This window comes from Ceratocystis lukuohia (assembly GCF_044167205.1).
Source record: "Ceratocystis lukuohia strain C4212 chromosome Unknown Supercontig7_pilon, whole genome shotgun sequence".
In the NCBI taxonomy this organism is placed as follows: domain Eukaryota; kingdom Fungi; phylum Ascomycota; class Sordariomycetes; order Microascales; family Ceratocystidaceae; genus Ceratocystis; species Ceratocystis lukuohia.
Genome location: NW_027263526.1, coordinates 2,339,195 through 2,358,706, shown reverse-complemented (window position 1 = coordinate 2,358,706; position 19,512 = coordinate 2,339,195). Strand labels below are relative to the sequence as shown.

Genomic DNA, 19,512 nt, shown 5'->3' with positions numbered 1-19,512 from the left:
ACTCTACTTCTTGCTACTCTATTTTTACCCATCTACATACACTATACTCTCATCTGCGTTGAAGAAAAACACATTCTTATACAAGAACCTCTGATCCATATGTTGTAGTTTCTTCGGAAACTCTGCCGTGGACATGCTTTCCAAGAACAGAAATCTGAGCAGACCCTCGTAAAGAGGCTGAGAGCCACCCTCCATTTCATCTCATCACAGACCTTTGCTCCTCTCTTTTGTCTTAGAGACAAAATGCGTCGTTCTGGCTCGGTAAGGCCTCCTGATGCACTTCCTCTTGAGGAGCAGCATTTCACCCTATTCACGTGCGCAGACCGTTAGCTGGAGATCACCTATAGCGCGCAATGACGACACAACCATCATGCCGGATACTGGCAATATCTGATCTCCTCCCAATATCTTGTGACCCTGGCTTTGTGTTCTTGTAATGAGAGCACCAGAGACTTGCTGCCTGGGACGCCACGTGCAGGCCCGCCGCAGAGCATTCTGTAGACGTGGAAGCCAAGGCTAACTCCGGGCTCGACCTCTGGACCGGGGATGAAAGTGTTGGCCAGGCGACAGAGCCAATGACGTTTGCAACCAAGTTATAGTTTTCAATCTGAGCAGCGCTGGTAGGTCGCTACTGCCCCCTATAAAATTCAGTCTTGTTGGTTGGGTACTAACGCCATGCCACAGATCATCCGCTCAACCTGCCATGTGGTTAGCCCAGGAGGGGATACCACAGACACGCGCCCGGCCAGAGGCTGTGATGTAGCGGGTCTGGATAGGGGTCTCTCTCTCTTTACTATTACCTACTACTTGCCCGGTGATGATTCAAAAAAAGGTCAAAAAGCCAAATTTGTAGACGCCTTCTGCTAAGCTTCTGCTTCTCGCTTGTGGCCTAGAGTTCTGGAATGGGTCTTTTCTTTTGGGAAATGGTCCGCTCAAAACACTGGGCTTACACAGAGAGTGTGTGGATAACAGGGGGTGTCGTTGAGAACACAAGAGAGCTAATCTGAGGGCTGTCAAGTGGCATGTATGAATGAATAGTGTTGATGTTGGTACAGGAATAATCATTTAGCTTTGATATAAATTGTCTGTAGGTGACAGCATATTGATGGGGAACTTGCTAGCAAGAGTTGCTTATATATGGATAACTAGGGTTTTATTATTTTTTCTTTTCATATTCTTAACTTCATTTACTCCTCTTACACACGTGTCGCACTGTTTTCATTTACCGCGACTTCTTAGATTCGGCAGGGCCATTTGTAGGCTTGCTGTACATCCACAGGGCACTAAAGGCAATAAAGCCAGTCACGGTTGTAAAGATGCCAGCCATCCAGGGCCAGGCACCAGAAATTTCCCACGAGCGTGGCCACTCATCGTGGGCCATGTGGCGCACAGAAACGGTGACCTTCTCCTCAATGTTGGTCATAAAGGGGCGTTTATAGTTGACCATGAAGTTGAAGATACCGTGTTGGTCAGGAACAGTGAAGTTGACGGCAAAGGTGGCCGAATCGGTATCAGAGGAAATGGGCTTGAGAGCCAGGCGGTGGAAGGGCGACAACATGCTGAATTCGAGCTGAAGATCGTCGTTCTTAGGGATAGTGAAAGGAGCCCAGGAGTTCCAGTTGTACTCAGAAAGGGAGATGCTGTAAGACTAGATAAAGAAAGAAAGGCAATGTTAGAAACCAATTGTTCGGGCTGGTACAGATGGACAAATACTAACCACATCATTCTTCACACGGTAGATTCCGGGGTTAGAAGGGTTGGCTTGATCAGCCTCGTTAAGGTGGTGCTCAATATTGTTCACACGCAAAACACCGGTTTCCTGGAAAGTCCATCCGGAGACTCTCTTGGCAAACTCCCTGTTCCACACCTTCTTTCCGGAAGTCTTGGCCTCAATCCACTTATCACTCAGCATCTCGCCAGAACCAACTACAGTCAAACGGGCAGAGTTGCGGGCCTGGAGTGCAGAGACTAGAGCCAACTGACGACCGGTAGCAAATATATCATCAGGCTCTATGCCGCTCTCCTGCGTCTTAGGAGCATACAGGTAGGCAGTTTCAGGAGCGCGCAAAATCGGGGTCAGTAGGGGGCTTTGACCTAGAATGTGGCCAGTGCCGTGGGGGAAGAAGAGAACCTCATCGGTGCCGTCGACGGGTGAAAAGTAAGGCTGCACATCGGGGCGAATGGGATTGGGCGCAGGAAGCACAAGAACGTCGTGGGTCTCGGGGGATGCAGTGGCATCATAGGAGAAATGGTCAACAACGGTAGTTAAACGCTCGTCGGGAAGGGTGATGTCAAGCTCTGAGAATAATGATGACACAGAAGAGGCTACAGGATGAGTAGAAGAGAGGGCAAAGAGGATGTTGCCATCGGTATTGAGGAACTTGAGAAGTGCTGAGGGTGTAAAGACGGAGCCAAGGTCTGAAGGAGAAAAGCAGATGTGTATGGTTAGCCGGGGTCCGAGAGACAGAATGTGAAGCCCGCGATATGGAACAAAGGAAAGGGAACTGTTCTAGAGGAAAGCAAGACATACTCTTGAGATGAGATGGCAGCAGCACGATATGGTCGTACGTGCGCTCGCCTAGCTCAAACAGCTTGAGCGAGTCAGCCTTGGCAGTGGAATACGTCAGATCGAAGCCTCTGCCTATATTAGCGCAATGAAACAGCGGGTTAGCAGGTGTCCTCGTTCTGTTCGATGTTCAAACCGGTGATGGTTTTCACGCACTCTTTAGATCGCCCAAGAACGTCGAGTATTCAGCTTTCTGGCCATCTTCGTCTACCAAAACTAGAGTCCTGTTCCCAGAGACACTAGTCGCACTGGCAATAGCAGCAAATGCCAACGCGGCGACCGAGAAGACGGACTTCATTATGAAGGAAAACGGCGACGAGGAAAGGTGGCGATATTGAAGGAAGTTCACAATACTATAGCGACAGCAGGTGAAGACGGATAGTAAACGAATTGATAAATTGGGAGGATATATGAGAGCGCCAGGTACTATCTAAGCACAGATTGGCGTGTATTGATCGAATTGGAGCAAATGCAAGATTATCTAGTCCGTTCTTTCCATTACGCAAGCCTTCCAAGTAAATTGTAGTTCAACCTTCAGATCCTCGTTCCAATTTGTTAGCTGCCAGTGTAATTGAACAGGTGGACCTTAGCTTGGAGCTCTGTACCTTGCGGGTTATTTAACCCGATATTAGCCGACTATATATCAACGCACATAAGTGGAGATTTTCGAGGCTTGACTGATCTCTCCACAAGCCGACATACAAGAAGATTCCAAGCTTGTGAAGCAAGCTTAACAAGTATCGAGAGCTTCGGAACTTCCTGAGTAAGTCTGCCGGGAAAACGATTGAACTGCGACTGCAAGCGCTAACGATTCTTCTGTAGACTTCCTACTGCTACCGCATACAAACAAATACCCCCAATTAATCTTCTTGATCTTGTCTTCCATCCGCCATGTCCCACCCCACGCCCCGATTCTTTGCCGCGCCTCTGACCTTTATGCGCTGGGCCATTCGTGAACGGCCCGCGTATTTCTGGTCGCTGGCAATTGGAGCTCTAGGCCCAGCCTTTATTGTTGCTGTTCCACCGCTCCGTCAGGCTGTGGGTGATGTCAATGCTGCCAGGATCCCGGTGACGTACCCGAGTAAGTAAACTAGATAGCAAAGCAAGCGAAGGGAGATGCGCTGTGCAAAATTTCACCCGATATCTGGCTAGTACAGCGCTAGATCTGTGCTAACTCTGTTTTTCCTGCTGCCTTAGTCCCGACCGGTCCCCGGAAGCAGCTCACGGGATTTGACGACGAGTAAACCGGTCCCCATCCAACCAGACAGTACAGAAACGATGCATCAATGCTCTTGGCGATGCTCGCATAAACCAGAACCTGGGAGATGAGACACACTTGTTGCTATTTGCTCTCCTGGGGACGTCCACTGACCAGCAATCTAGAAGCTCGGAGGCTTGTTGGGCAAGACCAGACTAGGTCAAGACTAGGTCAGATTATCTAGGCCATAGATACATTCCGCAGCTCACTTAGCCAATGTTTTTTACTCTTTTTTTTTTAAAATTTTTTTTTTCCCGTGTTTTGTATTTGGATATTGTGCTTGTTTGGCTGTTGTGAGCAGGAGAAAATCTTGTGGTATATGCAGCCATCCATAGCAAGTTTTGTTGATACCCGAGTTTTGCCTCTCGCCGTACCACCGCCATAACCACCTTCACCATTGCACCCAGTATAGCCAATGCAATAGTCTGTATCAATGTAGTACTACCTTTTCTTATCCTTCTTATCCCTTCCAACATTTTGGATGTCATCTCTTGTGAATGCCTCACAAAATCTTTTTTTCCTCATTTTTGTTAACCCCGTAGCACCCGCTCATAAAAAGAATAGGAACACCTTAAAGCCAAGACTCCAAGACAACCGTGATTTTCTTGGCCTCGCCCAGAGACAAAGCCGCCCAGGCTCTTGGCACAACCCAGAAAGCGTCCTATAAGGTAGAAATCAGCCAGTTTCTCGCCCCTGTTGTAGAAGTGTCACATATTCTCGTAGCTGTGGTTGCCAAGGCGAAAATATCAAAGACCAAGAGCCAGAGAGCACCACCAACCGCATCCCTTCAATCAAGGCTAAGCCAAGCTCTCCAAGAAGTAGGTTCAAAGAGGGCGCACTTCTCCGGTCAGCAGTTCTCTTGGCCTTCTCTCTCGATGGATATCGAGAGAACAAGACGAGAAGGGATAGAAAAGAGAAGGCAACGCTTGCTGCATAGTAAAAGCAACCCACCCTCACCTTCTTTCATACTTCGTTTCGTCGTTCTTTTTTTTTTTCATAAAATTTCTCATGACTCTGGTGCTTTCGCCTTCACCTCGCTCTTTTTTGTCTCTGTTTGTCGACGTCAAGCCTGCTTCTACGTGTCACTGAGTCGGCGCAGTGTTTCAGTGCTGCCTAGTTCCATGCTATAGATCCATATACACACACATAAATACGCATTCACCACACATGCACACAAACGCGCCTATATCTCCATGACTCTTCATCTACTAGCCACCGTCTGCCCAACGCTCTCCCTTATCAGTGCTTCTCCCGGTCTTCCTCCCCGCCCATGCCGTCTCGCAGCTCAGCCCCGGCGCCCTCCTCGACCCAGCACCAGCAGGACCAGCAGAATTATTGCCGATACCAGAAGCAAAAACACCAATATACCGCCTTCCTGATAGTCGACCTAATCACACGCTCGCTCGTTATTGCCGGCAGTATCAGCATCATTGCGCTTGCCGCAAGCGTGCAACGTAGCTGTGGCCTAGCCTTTGTCAAGGCATATATCCTGGTATGTATCGCCGGCTTGGCTATTTTGCTCTGCTTAGCTGTTGCAGAGGCTAACTCGTTTCCCGCCTAGGCATCTATCCTACTCTTCCTCTCAGTGTGTATTTTCGTGCGAAACGTTTTGCAAATGTCCGCACCCCGGCTCTGGCTCTTCCCACACCGAGCTAAGCATCAAGCATCTGCTCCTGATACGGAAACAGGCACATCTACCTCCCCCCTCCATCCCCCCCGCCACTCCGTTCTCCCGCCACCACCGCCATACCAGCCGCCCACAGGGGCAGACCCTGCCTCTTCATCAGGATCCTCTCGCATCGCATGCTTGTATGTATCTATCATCGATATTTTAGGGTGTATCGTTGCTTTTCTCGGACTGTTCTTCACGCTCCTTTCCGACCAGCACCTTCTTACCCCTTCATCCACATCTGCATCTGCATCACCAGCGCCATCCTCCACAGCAACTCTAGCCATTCGGGCAACGCTTCAAGATGGGGAGGTATGGGAGGGTGGTTCAAGACAGGTGAAGATATACGTCCTGTTTGGGCTAATAGCGTAAGTCACTAGTTTTCGTTAGCATATTGGGTTCAGAGCTTGTACAGCTAAAGCTTAATCTCCTCGTTTGCTAGCTCTTGCTAACTCATCACTCTAACAGCGCAGTACAATTCACACTCGCCATGTCAAACTGTTTTGCGTTTTGTTTGCACTCTCCAGCACCAAAAAGCGGACGCTAAGAATAATTGGAACGATAATGAATAAGAAAAATAAAACAATTAAAATATGTACATATATGAAAGAAATAATAAATACTTCACGTGATTGTCCAAGGCAGGAGGGAGATTATGCCAAGCTTGCGCAGTCCATGTATCCATGTACAAGTCCTTCATTAAACAACATCTTAAAAAGACAAACCCTATTGTTTTTCATGGACCAAAAAGACCGATCATCATTGGACCCATAATTACCAACCTCCTCAAAATTTCCCCACTCTACCTTCGCTTGTTATCCACAATTCTGCCAGCCCTCATGTTATGTACACCGCCCTAGTGGTATAAAAGGAGAGCTAGCCCTCCATTCTTTGTAGGTTTTCTTTTTCTTCTTTTCTTCTTCATACTTACCTTATTCCGGTGTCTGGGGATCAAGAATCCTGGACACCAGGTCGGGTGGCCTGCATTGCACTTCGCGGAGTTGCCTGGCTTCGATTGTCCTTCGGGGCCATCGGGGGTGGAATTTTTGATTTTTCTATTCACAATGGATGCATATCTATTCTGATGTTTTTTTTTTTTTTTTTTTTCGTTATTGTGACGGCTGGTCTGTCGCTATGAGGAAGAAAGTCTTCACTTCAAGTGAATAGGCGGAAATTTAATTCCCATCCTAGAACAATGTGTCTACTCCAAAACCTACGAAACCTGCCAACAAAATGTAGGACGAATAATAGGTGTAGGGCCCATATTATTTGTATTCTGCCAATTTTTATTTTTCACCGCCTTCTATTTCTATCAGTTCAAGTGCCTTCCTTGATTGTAAACCACTCACCGCCCTCCTGCTCCTACCGTCCATTCCCACACCCGCCCGTCCTCATCGCCCGTATAGACTCCTGTTGGCATTGCCATGATACATGTGATTGCTCCTACCGGCGCTTGTTCACCGTTGCTGCCTGAGCCGCTCTTGTTCACGGACTCTGGGTTGTTCAGCATGCGGACTGCCTGTAGTGCCCAGCAGCCGTTCTTGACCACACGCTTCCATACTGTTACTTTGCCACGACGATGGCCAGTGAAGATTAGGTCGTTCTCCACCCATTCGGTACCAGAGCCGTCGTAAAAAGCGACAGTATGCAGTGTGTCTTCGTCATCTGTGTTGGAAGTTGTTGAGAGTGACGACGACAACGATGATGTCACACGTTGGTTTAGAATCACTTCGCCGTTGATATTGTACAGCACCACAGAACTGCCTACACCAATCAAGATGTCGCCATTGGCTTCACTGACCGCAACACTCTCTACTCGCTGGCTGCTAGGCACGTGCAATCTGCGCACAAACTCCAGACGGTTTAAGTCCCACACGCAAGCCTGTCCCTCACTGATACTCACTAGCATGCTAAACGCTGTACTGGCAGCAAGTATCTCAACAGGCCGACGATGGCCGAAGAGCGCCTTGCGTAGTGCAAGATCTACCGGTCGGCCGTGTGACGTGTGCATGGCAAAGACACTGATGACACAGTCTTCGCCAGCTGTAACAAGTGTCTTAGAGTCGGGCACTAGTACGGCCGAGAGCGGCGCTGAATGAAGGTTTTCGCAGAGCCCGGCGGACTTGCGCGATTCTGAGAAGAAGAAGCGGACAGAAGCATCGGCAAAGCCAAAGTCAAGATACTTTTCATAGGGCGCAAAGTGGCGCCGGAAGGGCGAGGCAACTAAGAGGCGGTCAAGCTTAGTAGCGTAGATAAGGGACGCTACGCGATGATGTGTTTCTACAGGAGGTCGGGTTAGTAGGAGTAGAGGAGGGGGATAGGGAAAAGCTACAAAAACTAGCAAATTAGACTCACCTAAGATTGGGGCTGCCACACGCGTTAGCCCATAGACCGAAGTATCAAGTCTACGGCCTGGTGGATGCATATTCTCACGCTGGGGGTGGGGTCTGCTAAAGACCATTTTGGGTGTCTGGCCAAAGTTGTGAATCACCCCAGCAGCAATGCGCTTTTCCTGCAAATCCTCGATATCGTCAAGATTGCGTGCGCCCTCGTATGACTGCCAGTGGAAAACATTCATGTTGTCAACGGCCTGGTCGCCCACCTGCTTATAGCCAAACACCAAGTCTATCCATGCGTGCAGGTTCTGGCTGACGTATGGACACTCAAGAGCCTCGCGGTTTTTCTGCACGAATATTTTGGGGTCGCCATGGGCCCATGGGGGTAGTTCAACATCGTCAACCGGCGTGCCTGTGCTTTCGCGTGTGCCAAAGGCATAGCCATTGATATTGCTGAGGAACTCAGGTAAGCAAAAGAATTCAGGAATAAGCTCGCGAACATCGGTTTTGTGCTCAGCAGATGCGCTTCGCCATGCACTAGGGATACTGTGAAAGAGGCGATCAGCGTGGTCAAAGGCGCCACCTTGCAATAAAATAAAGGAGTGCACAAAGGGCGGTAGGCGGATTAAGTATGACGATACAATCATAGCAGTACTGTAGTGCGTGCCGTAGTGGAAGGGCTTTTCCCCAATCTCAGCCAAGGCTGCGTAGTTTTCATGATACGCTGAGATGCGGCCTGGGGTTTGGGCACCCATAGGTTTGCTCAGATCACGGAAGGTAGCAGGGTCGTTGAGATTAAGCTCTGTGCTGGTGTAATCAGCCAAGACCCATGGAAACACGGGGTATTGCGTGAGGTCGTTGAATGTACGTCCAGCCATGGTGTTGATCATCATTAGATAGTGAAAGTTAGACATTTCGCCTCGCTGCCAACGCCGGGTAACAGCGTGGAGTGGGTTGGATGTTGCCTGTGAAAACAGCCCACCAATGCGTGATCCTAGGCCAAAGCCGGTCGGCGTATCGTCAGCAACACGGAGGACCCGCAAGCTTTCCAATCGCCAGGCATCATCATTTGACGGAGCCGCAGCCCCGGTACTGTGCGGTGCCTTTCGCGATAGTTGCATAAACAAGTCATTGCGCCGTATGGGGTCGATTGTAGTTAGGAGATAGCTACGGCCATCGGTAAAGAACACCTCGATAGCGACGTCACGAAACAGGAAACGCCGCTTACTAATGCTTAGCACATGATCCCAGCGCCAGTGCCGACTCTCCTGCTCCATCGATCGCATACCGGCTGCTGTGGCTGTGGCTGTAGCTTTGGGATCCATGATGATTTGGGAGTATGGATCGCGTTCATCAGGCGGGGCCTGCCAGGCATTCACAATCTCTCCGGAAGCACAGTGGAACACGCCATCCATCATGTATAGCGCGTCTTTGCCGACAATAAGAATCCCCTCGGCCGCTTCTAGTCCTATGATGCGCGAGATATTGAATACAGCTTGGACTGAGTCATCGGGCTGCAATCTTCGCATGACCTTGCGGTTTTTGTCTTCGAAACCGTCATCACCGCCATCAGCAGCATCATTGGGATCATCAATAAGCTCAAAGTCGTCCTCGGGTGAAAAGCCGTCTGGCTCGCCCTGGGTTTCTGCTTCGGCATCACCATCTGCCATGACTTCTGGAAAGACCTCGCCATCCAATGGCTGTTGTTCCCCTGAGGGATCCGTGACGATAGAAATCGAAGCCGACTCAGCAGACAGCGTAGATCGTGTGTCTGAAACAGCACGTGATCTGGGCTGGCCGGGGCCGCCAGAAGCAGGCATTGGGGCATTTACCCGGAGCGAAGCTGCGGCTGCTGTCATAGATACCACACTAGCGTCGGTGTGGCGGCGTTTCGGCTGATATTCACTGTGGGCCGTCGAGTAGTCCGGCAGTAGGCGTAGTCGCATGCGATTACGGCCCTCGGTACGATCTAGCTTCCACTTGGCGGCTGTCGGGAACTCTGCCGGGTCCGGGAATCTAACTACACCGCCAGCGTCGCTGCCAGCCCCGGGGCGCGTCAGGTGGCGATCCATTTTGGTGTAGGCGTGTGTTAAAAAGACCATGTCATCGGTACGGTCCTGCATCAGCCTTTGGTGGCGCGTGTGTTCAGTGTGATAGATGCTCTTCATCCATGCACTATTGCTCATAGTGTGACGGTGAAGAACAGTATTGCGCATCATGCTTTCTGAGTGCCAGTGACGAAGTCTGTCTTTGCGCCGAGCTAGACGGCCACGAGCGCTTTCGGCAGTGCGCTGGTTCTCGGTAGCGACAAAATCTTCCCATGACTTGGCAAGGTTTCCAAAGAAGAGTGTGTCTAGGGATTCGCGATGGCTGTCTACCCAATCAAGGAAGGCCTCGTTGTCCATTTCCGTCACGACTTCAAAATCCTGAAGAAGCATCGCTGTATGATGGTTGTGACTACTATTGCCGCGCCCTAGAAGTGATGAGCCAACCACTGGTAGCTGCCCTGAGACTGGCCGCAGGAGCATGGCAGCTGCCTCAGGCTTCTGCACCATCATGATACGCATAATGGTAGCGGCAGCCACACGGATTGCTGGCCGGGAATCCACCAACTTAACGTACAGCTGGTACAATAGGAGCCGCATGTACTCATCGCCACTCTCAAGGGAGCTGAGAATAGCCGCTTGCCAGTACATAATCTTGTCCATGACTGCTAGAGCTTTGGCATCGTCAGAGCCGGAGCTGCCCACCGTTTCAGCGTCGTCCATGTCTGATAGCTGCAGGAGCATTACCTTGAAGAAGGATCCTCTCAGTGTTGTCACAGCCTGGGAACACAAACGAACGCTCTTGAGAGCAGCGACATTTGACTGCTGAAGATACTCAAGACACAACCCTGTGAATTCTAGCATGCTGTCAGCCCCACCAATGAACCAGCCTGCAAAAATGGAGTCAACCACCACATGTACATTGAAGCGTGCTAGGTTCATAAGGATGCGAGGCTCTGTAATGCAGCTGAGGTTTAGCTCAATTTCAGTCTTAAGGTGCTGTATGGTGTTGCGCAAGATATATGATTCAAAGTAAGCCTGGTGCTCTTGGAAGCCTGGGGGGATTTTGCAGGCCAAGTTGAAGCCGGGGAACTCTTTGCGGTTGAGAATCTGGTCAGAGAAGATGGCAATAACCAGCTCCAAGAGTCCCTGGAGAATGGTGTTGCTAGTTTGCTGGTCCTCAGTCTTTTTGGCCTGCATAGCGTTGCTCTTCTCCTCTGGTACCGTCATATGGATGTTGTTATTGTTGCCGTTGTTAGTTTTGCTTTCCCTAGTAACAGGAGACATCAATGGCGTCAGACGGGCCGAGCTAGGCCCTTTCTTGCGCTGTGATGAGTCTTTGCTGATGGCATCTGAAGTGAGAAGCACAAATGATGATGCCCTCTGCAGTCTTGAGGTTGAAGAACCGCCTGAAACCGAAGCTTGGGATGTTAAGCCTGAGCCTAGAATACCACCGCCGCCTATCATGCTCGGTACAGTTTCCGACCGCTCTCTATGCGGCGAAGCCCGGCGTACAATCGGCGCAGCAGTGGACCCAGCCATGGGACGGATCATGACGTCGCCACCGTCAAAAGTCAGTGTCGAATCGGTTGAATTGAGCTCGATTTCAGGGCTGACAGCATCGGTTGACACAATGATAGGGTACAAAGCGGATAGTAAAAGACTACTGTAGTCAGAAGACAGGGCAAAATCACGGAATTCCGAGGATGAGGCATGCAGATCGGCGAGAAACCGTGTGATAGTCTGGATTACGACGACACGCATGGCAATTTTGTCGACATCTTCTAAAGAGGAGCATTAGAGTTTGTTTATTTAGTTAATTGTGCTTTTCTCTTCCAACTTACTTCTCATGCCCAGTGCTTGGGATAGCTCCATGGAGCGTGCTCTTGGACGCCTTCCCATTGGAGCACTGGTATTCAAATTAGAGGTAGAGCTAGAGCTGGGGCTACACTCTGAGGGCTGTTTCTGTTGTTGTCCCTGGGTTTCGGCATCGGTTCTGGGACTAGCAGGTGACTCTGGATGCCCCTGAAGACTCACAATTTGCTTGACACCATGCTGCAGCATCGCCATGATAACCGGGAGAGCTTCGGGACATACAACACGCGGTGACTGGAAGATATCCATGAGACTAAAAAAGTCAAATGTACGCTCAAAGTCAATAGCTGCCACATCATATCCAAACATGATGCTGAAGCAAATCGGCCATAGGGTGGGAATATCCCACCATCGCCGAAGCCGCGCTGCCATCACCGCAAATCCACCTGTCTTGGCTGCAAATTTGGCCGTGTAAGTGGCGCCATGGGTCACCAACACACGAGCTAAGATTTTGGTACCATAAACCACAGCCTCAGCATCGTCTTCGGTGAGAAGGTATAGCAGCCACTTGTTGGTGACAGTACGAGCAAATTTGCTGATGGCAGCTGTACTAGCATTGTCACAGAGCAAGTTAGAGTACCAGCCTAGGATCCGGATGCCAATTTGTCTCCTGGGGAGAATCTTGATATTATTGTTTTGAAAAGTTGGTGGTGTAGATGCGCCGCCTGGGGAATTGACTTCGATTGTGGGGCGCCGCGCTCCGGCGGGTGTGAAACTGAGTGATCGATTACTAGCGGATCGTGGCCGAGTAATGCGCGTATTTATGGATGCCGGCGTTGACGACAAAGAAGAAGCAGACGACCCAGTAGCTCGGAGCATGTAGGTGATAAATAGGGCCAAGGCACGCTGAACTTCGCTGCTAAAATTGGACTTGACAAGGGCTTCAAAGGCGGACTTGAAGGCAGGGATGATCTCTTCGGTAAGAGACTCACTCTTGAGTGCCTCAAGAAGACGCTTGATGATTCCTATAAGGGGAGGGGGAGGGGGATTATTAGAATAAAATCAAATGACCTAGCGATTGTTGCAAGACTTACTCATGCGCACCAGGCGTCGGCTATTAAAGTCGTGATACTTGCTCTGTACCGCAAAAGTCGTGAACTGTGAGTAGTAGAGCTCTTGTGTTTCTATCGCGGATCTACGCCATGTATCTACATCGATGAGCAGAATACGGTATGCCAACGGGTTCACAATGAACGACTCGATTGGATTGGCATTGTTGTATCCTACAAATTTCAGCACTAGCTTGAGTAATCGCAGCGTTAGGCTGTCGCGTTCGTCTTTTCCAATCTTGAGCGCTGGAATACGAACTGGCGTAGACCGGTCTGAGCCAGATGTTGGCATTCCAAAGCCAAGTTTAGCACGAAGTAGGAGGCCAAGAATGGCATATCCATTATCACGCTCCATTGCGTCGCTGTTGCGCCAACTATGACGCACACAGGTGAAGATAATCTCAACAACCCGTAGCATATCTTCGGCTGATTGAGTGCTATGGAGGAGCTTTAGGGCTACTGGAGTGAAGCCTGCCAAACGCCACATATTGTCGTCAATATATGATGGAGTCACCACAGTGGGATTTCCTGAAAGCACAGCCATGCCGTGTGGCCGCATAAAGGCTTCAGGCAGAAAAGGAACTGCGGCGTTGACAGCAACTACCGGGCCTCCGCGGCGGAAGACGTTGGCCAAAGATACAGCGGCCTGGCGCGGAAGCCAGTGGAATAAATTACTCTCGTGGAAAACAATATCGTCACGATACACAGAAGTAGGAAAGAAGCTCAATAGGGTCTTGTTTTCGGGCAGCAGAAGCGAGGCTTTGCCACGGATCGCACGCAGGATATCGGAGCTCTCGTCCTTGCCGGGATGGAGCATTTCGTTCCGCAGGCCAAGAGTGGCTGATGCTTCATATGTTTGAAAGCCCCCCAGGCTATCCTGGAAATTTCCCTGGTACCGTGGTCCAAGCCCGTAATGCACTGCCAAAAAGTCGTCACTGAGAGCATCGTCCAATAAATGTGCTGAAGCCAGGGACCATTTTGAAGATACTTTTCCAGCGCCATGGCGACTAGATAGATTGCGAGGCGTACCCAAAAATGCTTGAACCGGGACTTGTGGTTGGGCCGAAGTAGACTTGATTGCTGGCCCGCCAAAGCCACTTATATCGCCGCTCAAGCCGGAAACATTTGTCGAAGCTGGTAAGGGTGCAAGCGGGTATCCACAACGGACTTGCTCTATGAATTCGCCATTGACATACAGCGAAGCCTTGCTACTAGACATTGTTCTTGGGCGGCGGTGCACCAAAGCCACATGATACCACGTACGCTCTTCAAATGCAATAGCCTTAAACCGCACACTAGGTCGGGACGAAGTGACGCTTGTTTGCAGAATAAAGTTGTGTGTGTCTTTTTCTAAGTACAGCATCAGGAAACATGTTTGTGACGCATCAAACACTCCAAATATTGTGGTGTGCGTGGCAGGATCGAACCTATCAATGCGCAGCCATGCTGTAAATGTGTATCCTGGAGAATTGACTGGAGGGAAAGGCCGACCAATAGTTGGCAATTCAACAGCGCTATATCCATAAAGAGATAAGTCAAACTGGAAGAAGGCTGGGCCGGCATACTGCGAGGCCATCTCTAGAGAAAAGCCTAATGCATCGGGGATTTTGAAGTCAGAAGGAACTGGGTATCAGCAGGTGTTGGGATGCCCAAGTACATGAGCATCTTGCATAGATTCATGAGCATGCTGCGCTCAGCCGAAGCCAGAACCAATGACGGATCGGTGCTGAAGCAAACGCGCAGAAAGTCCGATAGAGCGCCTGATCCATGTAACGCCGAGAGGTTGAACATTGAGATGGACACGACGCTCGCCAACACCCGTAAAACCAGCCATGAACACAAGCTTACTGACTCTCGTATTTCAGAAGACACTAGTTTTGAACGAGCCATAGCTAACCAGAGATTGACCGTTGCTCTCAGAATATCAGGGTTATGAAAGTGTGTAGTAGGCGTGGTGATCTGGCGTACTTGAGCAGTAAGGGATGCCAGACGGGCACTGGAGTCGTTCTCTGCTGAAACTTGTATCAGAATGGAATCTTCGCTGACCTCGATCTTGGTGCTCTGGGTATTAGAATCGTAGTCGCCCTCATTTGTACTGGATATCTCGTCCGCTTGTGCTTGTGCTAATGCTTGTGCTCGTGCATCTGAAGTCTCTGTGGCCACTACACTATCAAATAAGGTGTCAAAAGCTTTATCGCCAAGAGCAAAGCTCAGTAGTTTGCCAAAAAGGCTATACACAGCCCAAGAAGCCGACTCGCTACTTTCCGCTAAAGTAAGCAAACTTCCTCCAAGCCCGATGTTGGCCAGCGTCGCCTCTAACGTCTCCCAACCTCCAACGGCACCAGAAGCCCCACCCCCACCGACCTTGCGTTTGAAGAATCTCCGATTGCCCGAATGCTGCGCCAGCACAGCACCCAGAACGTCTAGCCATGCGCGCAAAAACTCAAAGAGCAGAGATGTCTCTTCATTTGTGCGAGTACACGGGTTGTAAAAGCCAGAAAAACGGTGCAGTGCGGTCAGCAAAAGGCCGAAGCCATCTTGGTGGCGGAAATCGTCTTGGAATGGATTGGGTGCGGGCCGTGACGTAAGAAAGACTGATATTTTTTGCAGCACAGCAGAAAGAGTAGGGAGGCTCGGGTAGGTGGGCGGAGCCGGAGAGGAAGAAGATGAGAGAGCAGAAGCGGGGGAGGATTTTAGAGTCGGGGCCGACGGCACGGGCGGGAGCGGTTCGGAAGCGGTGCGGAGGGAATCGAGAAGAGACGCCAGGACATCATTGGCCACCGACGGTGGGATAGACGACGTGGTGACAGAACGATAGCGTCGTGGGGTCGGGGTGGCCATTGTCGAGGGTTCGAGGGTTTGAGGGTTTGAGGGTTCGAAGATGAGGAAGATGAGGAAGAAGTCGTCAGCGACGACGGACGGTAAGGGGACCAGGTCAAGCGAACCTGTATTTTTGAGGGGTTTTGCCCGAAACGTGACAAGTATGACAGCAAGTAAATTCAATCAAAGTTCTCTAGGGTTTTCGGTTTATAGAGCTTTTCGTTTCCCAACAGTCAGGCAGGCTGCTGAAGGGCAAAGAGGGAAGCTTGTTCACGTTCACTATCAAGGCTGCAGATGCATAGCTTCGCTTGACTGCTCTACCTTTTGCCTTGCTTATCAATGCGCCTGGGGGCCAGAACAAAGCCTAGAAGAAATGTGGATAACGGGCGTCGTCAACTTTCCGATTAAATCAGTTGCGATTTTATCGCTCGCTCGCTCGGGTTGGGCTTTGTGCGGAGATCGTGAAAGTTTGAAAAAAAAAAAAAAAATGAATGAATATATGTATATATATTTATTCACTCACTGCATTGAGTTTTTAATTTGCATTTTGTTTCTGTGTTTGGCTGCCACGTCTCTAAGCGTTCTTTCCATCTTCTGGGCTGTCCTTCCTGTCTTGAGAATTCTTGGCCACAAATTGAAGTTGACAAGCAAATACTCGGCACGTAGTAAGTACCTTGTGCTGCAAGTTGTGCTGTAATACTACTTTAAGCCTTTGCAACGAAGGATTTAGGCAAGCAGGGAAGGAGAACCAAGGGAGGAAGGAATCAAACGGCACCCAAGCTTCAAAAGAGGCACTTGCGATTCATTGTCAATGCAAAACACCTCACTCTGCAGTTTCAGGACATCAACAACTCCGTGTGGGAATAGGTAGTATCTCCCGAAGCTAAAGGAGCACGAGGCTGAGGCTTACATAACCACGTGAACCAATAGAAATCTACGGTGGCTTTCAACGCTTCAGTTTGCTTTATATCTGAACCTCGCCCAATTTTCCATAGCATGACGATCGATCAGTTATTCGATAGAATGAAAAAGGAAAGTTGATACGGCACGGGGTGCTGCATCCCATTAGTTTGTAACCAAGCCTTGTCTTTTGCCGCGATTGACAACTACGAAAACTGGGCCACGCAATGCTACATTACAGTACATTCATTCATAATTACAGGCTCATCAAGCAATATTCAAAGATAATCAGCATCCAAAAGATATTCGAAATAATAATAATTGATAAATAAATAATAAAGCAATAAACAAGAACAGGTGCCCCATGTGTGTGTGCAGCAAAAATATCCGATCATAACTGTGAGCTGGAGGCAAAAGCAAGAAAACCAGAGAGAAAAACATTACAAAGAAACGAACCAATAAATCCATGAACGCGCATAACAGGAGGTAGTAAAAAATGACTAGAAAATGTGCCGTTGGCCAGCGCTATAAGCGTCTTTTCAGTCTGGCAGGCCGTTGTCAAGCGCGTCCCTATACTCCCGAGAGCCAATCTCAGTTAGACAGACTACTTACTGGCTTACAGAGACTCGACAAACTCTCTGATCTCCTCGTCGACAATCTCATGCACTCTGTCAGAGAACTTCTGGGCCTTGGAGATGATGGACTCAGCTCCCTTGAGAACCTTGCCGGACATCACGTTCAGCTCGCCGTTAATGGCGTCCTCAAGCTCCTCCAGGTCCAGGCGGGAGTTGGGGTCGGCCTTGACCTTGTAGCCACCCTGCTTGATGATGGAAGAGTAGTTGGAGCAACCGCCACCGTTCCATGCCAGAACGTTGGGAGTGCCCTTGGGCAGGCCGGACAGCGCATCCTCAGTGGCAATGTTAATGATGTTAGCCTTAAGCTCAGCCGGGGTGAGGGGCAGGACCGAGTACTCCGAGTCAGCGGCAGGCTGCAGAGACAGGTAGTAGGCCAGAAGGCCAGCAATGTGAGGAGAGGCCATAGAGGTGCCGGAGATGGTGTTGACGGCATGCTTGGAGCCAATCCAGGTGGACTGGATGCTCAGACCAGGGGCGAAGATGTCAGTGCACTTGCCCCAGTTGGAGAAGTAGGCGCGACTGTCATCCAGAGCCGAAGCACCGACTGTGACGGCCTTCTGCGCCGCGGCGGGCGAGTAATTGCAGGCATCGGCGTTGTCGTTGCCAGCGGCGACGGCAAAGTGAACACCGACGTCAACAGCGGCGTTGACAACCTGGTCCAGAGCGACAGTCTTGCCACCACCCAGAGACATGTTGGCAGCAGAGCCCTTGAAACCCTTGCGTTTGCCGGCCTTAGCATCTTTGGCGGCCTGAATATGGGCGTTAGCAGCCCACTCGACGCCCTTGACGACATCGGACATAGTGCCCGAGCCGTTAGAGCGGAGCACCTTGACAGCATAGATACTGGCTTTCTTGGCGACACCGTACTTCTTGCCGGCAATGGTGCCGGAGCAGTGGGTGCCGTGGCCGTTGCCGTCAATGTCATCATCGCCAGCAGGGATAGTCTTGCCCCAAGAAGCACGACCCTCAAAGTCAACGTGCTCAGTGTTGCAGCCAGTATCGATGACATAGACATCAACACCTTCACCACCGTTGTCAGCATACAGGTACTTGTTGAAGGTACCGAACGACAGAGAGTCACGGTGGGAGATACGGGCCAGACCCCAAGGCGAGTTCTTCTCCGTCTCGGGAGAGCAGCTTTCCTCGACCTCGGGAGTCGAGGGAACAGTTCTCATGGTGTGAACGATGGTGTCCCGCTCAATGTACTCGACCTATGTGCAGAAAAGGGAAGGTTAGCTTGTGGATAGTAGAAAAATGGGACACGCGGGCTTACATCAGGATGTCTGCGCAGCTGCTCAACCAGCTCATCGTCGAACTGGCCGGCATAGCCGCGGAAGTCCTTGCCGATGTTGAAAGTGTGCTTGAGGCCACTCAGGATGCCGACATCGAGGTCACGGCGACGCAGCTCAAGACGCTTCTCTTCGCCCTCGTCATGCAGAGACTGGACCCAAGAGTGGTGCGAAGAAGCATCCTTCTCGTCGACGTGCTTCTTGAACTTGATGATGTATGAGTTAGGAATAGCCTCAGCGTTAACCGAGGCCAGGATGGGGGCAGCGTCACTGTGGATAGTTTCGCTGCTGAAAGACGAGGGCGCAGCGCTGGCGCTGGCGGCCAGAAGGAAAACAAGACCACCTTTCATGATAATTTACTTGTAGTTTGAAAGAGAGAAGAACAACACGATAATCAGTCTACCAGAGACAATAAATAAAGCGAAGAAAAAGAGGGATTTGTAAAAACACTAGACAAATAAAGACAACACGAGGAACACACACACAAAGAGATTCGGGTGGTGATGAAAGAAAAAAAAAGAGGCGTGGGGGTTTGATAAACAGAAGTTGGAAGAGGGAGAAGAGAGATTCAGAGAAGGTGAGAAGGAGTAGAAAAGAAGAAGAGAAAGAGGAAGAGATAAGAATTCGCAAATGATGACGGCAGTGTAATCTACTTAAAGACGCGGGCGGGTGCAGGCGCTTCTGGCTCAGTGGGTGGCTCCTAAGCTTTGAATGCTAGACATTGGTTTAGTGCGCGCATTTTGTCCTATACTCCAAATTTGCACCTAGAGCACTGTACCCTTGGCGCCAGCCTATTACGGACTACCTATGCATCTAACCGGTACAGATAGATGCTGAAACGGGAAGCCCTGCCTGGGCCGATAAGAGCAAGAAGCTCCAGGCAGAAAACAGGGATGATAAGTTACGTATGTATGTATATAGCACTGCATAACCCCATCCCGTCATCGGTGACCTCACTTGTGGAAGGGGGGAGCGAAGGATAGGTCATGTGATGGGAGACGTGAGTTGATATTTGACTTGGATTTTGCTTCTCTTTCCAGTAGCTATTTAATGACGTCTTTCCAGTTTCT

The 19,512-nt window shown here is 50.1% G+C and overlaps 5 protein-coding genes across 5 annotated transcripts; 1 reads left to right on the top strand and 4 right to left on the bottom strand.

Moving 5' to 3' along the window:
• Positions 1–1,222: 1,222 nt before the first annotated feature.
• On the bottom strand, positions 1,223–2,864 carry HOO65_070527 (Dolichyl-diphosphooligosaccharide--protein glycosyltransferase subunit wbp1; the record flags this gene model as incomplete). Its single annotated transcript, XM_071005004.1, has 4 exons — positions 1,223–1,648; positions 1,718–2,418; positions 2,531–2,641; positions 2,723–2,864. The coding sequence occupies 4 exons, from the start codon at positions 2,862–2,864 to the stop codon at positions 1,223–1,225; spliced, it is 1,380 nt and encodes a 459-aa protein (XP_070857245.1).
• Positions 2,865–3,457: 593 nt separating this feature from the next.
• HOO65_070526 (NADH-ubiquinone oxidoreductase 9.5 kDa subunit) lies at positions 3,458–3,810 on the top strand (the record flags this gene model as incomplete). The annotated part of the gene is made up of 2 exons (XM_071005205.1): positions 3,458–3,647; positions 3,764–3,810. 2 exons carry the CDS (start codon positions 3,458–3,460, stop codon positions 3,808–3,810), a joined length of 237 nt encoding a protein of 78 aa, XP_070857244.1.
• A 3,028-nt stretch (positions 3,811–6,838) lies between these two features.
• HOO65_070525 (Beige protein-like protein 1) lies at positions 6,839–14,049 on the bottom strand (the record flags this gene model as incomplete). Its single annotated transcript, XM_071004763.1, has 5 exons — positions 6,839–7,773; positions 7,849–11,658; positions 11,719–12,714; positions 12,784–13,932; positions 13,995–14,049. The coding sequence occupies 5 exons, from the start codon at positions 14,047–14,049 to the stop codon at positions 6,839–6,841; spliced, it is 6,945 nt and encodes a 2,314-aa protein (XP_070857243.1).
• A 339-nt stretch (positions 14,050–14,388) lies between these two features.
• Positions 14,389–15,639, bottom strand: HOO65_070524 (WD repeat and FYVE domain-containing protein; the record flags this gene model as incomplete). The annotated part of the gene is made up of 1 exon (XM_071001359.1): positions 14,389–15,639. One exon carries the CDS (start codon positions 15,637–15,639, stop codon positions 14,389–14,391), a length of 1,251 nt encoding a protein of 416 aa, XP_070857242.1.
• A 1,418-nt stretch (positions 15,640–17,057) lies between these two features.
• Positions 17,058–18,792, bottom strand: HOO65_070523 (Subtilisin-like proteinase Spm1; the record flags this gene model as incomplete). Its single annotated transcript, XM_071004991.1, has 3 exons — positions 17,058–17,088; positions 17,139–18,364; positions 18,427–18,792. The coding sequence occupies 3 exons, from the start codon at positions 18,790–18,792 to the stop codon at positions 17,058–17,060; spliced, it is 1,623 nt and encodes a 540-aa protein (XP_070857241.1).
• Between the last annotated feature and the right edge of the window lie 720 nt (positions 18,793–19,512).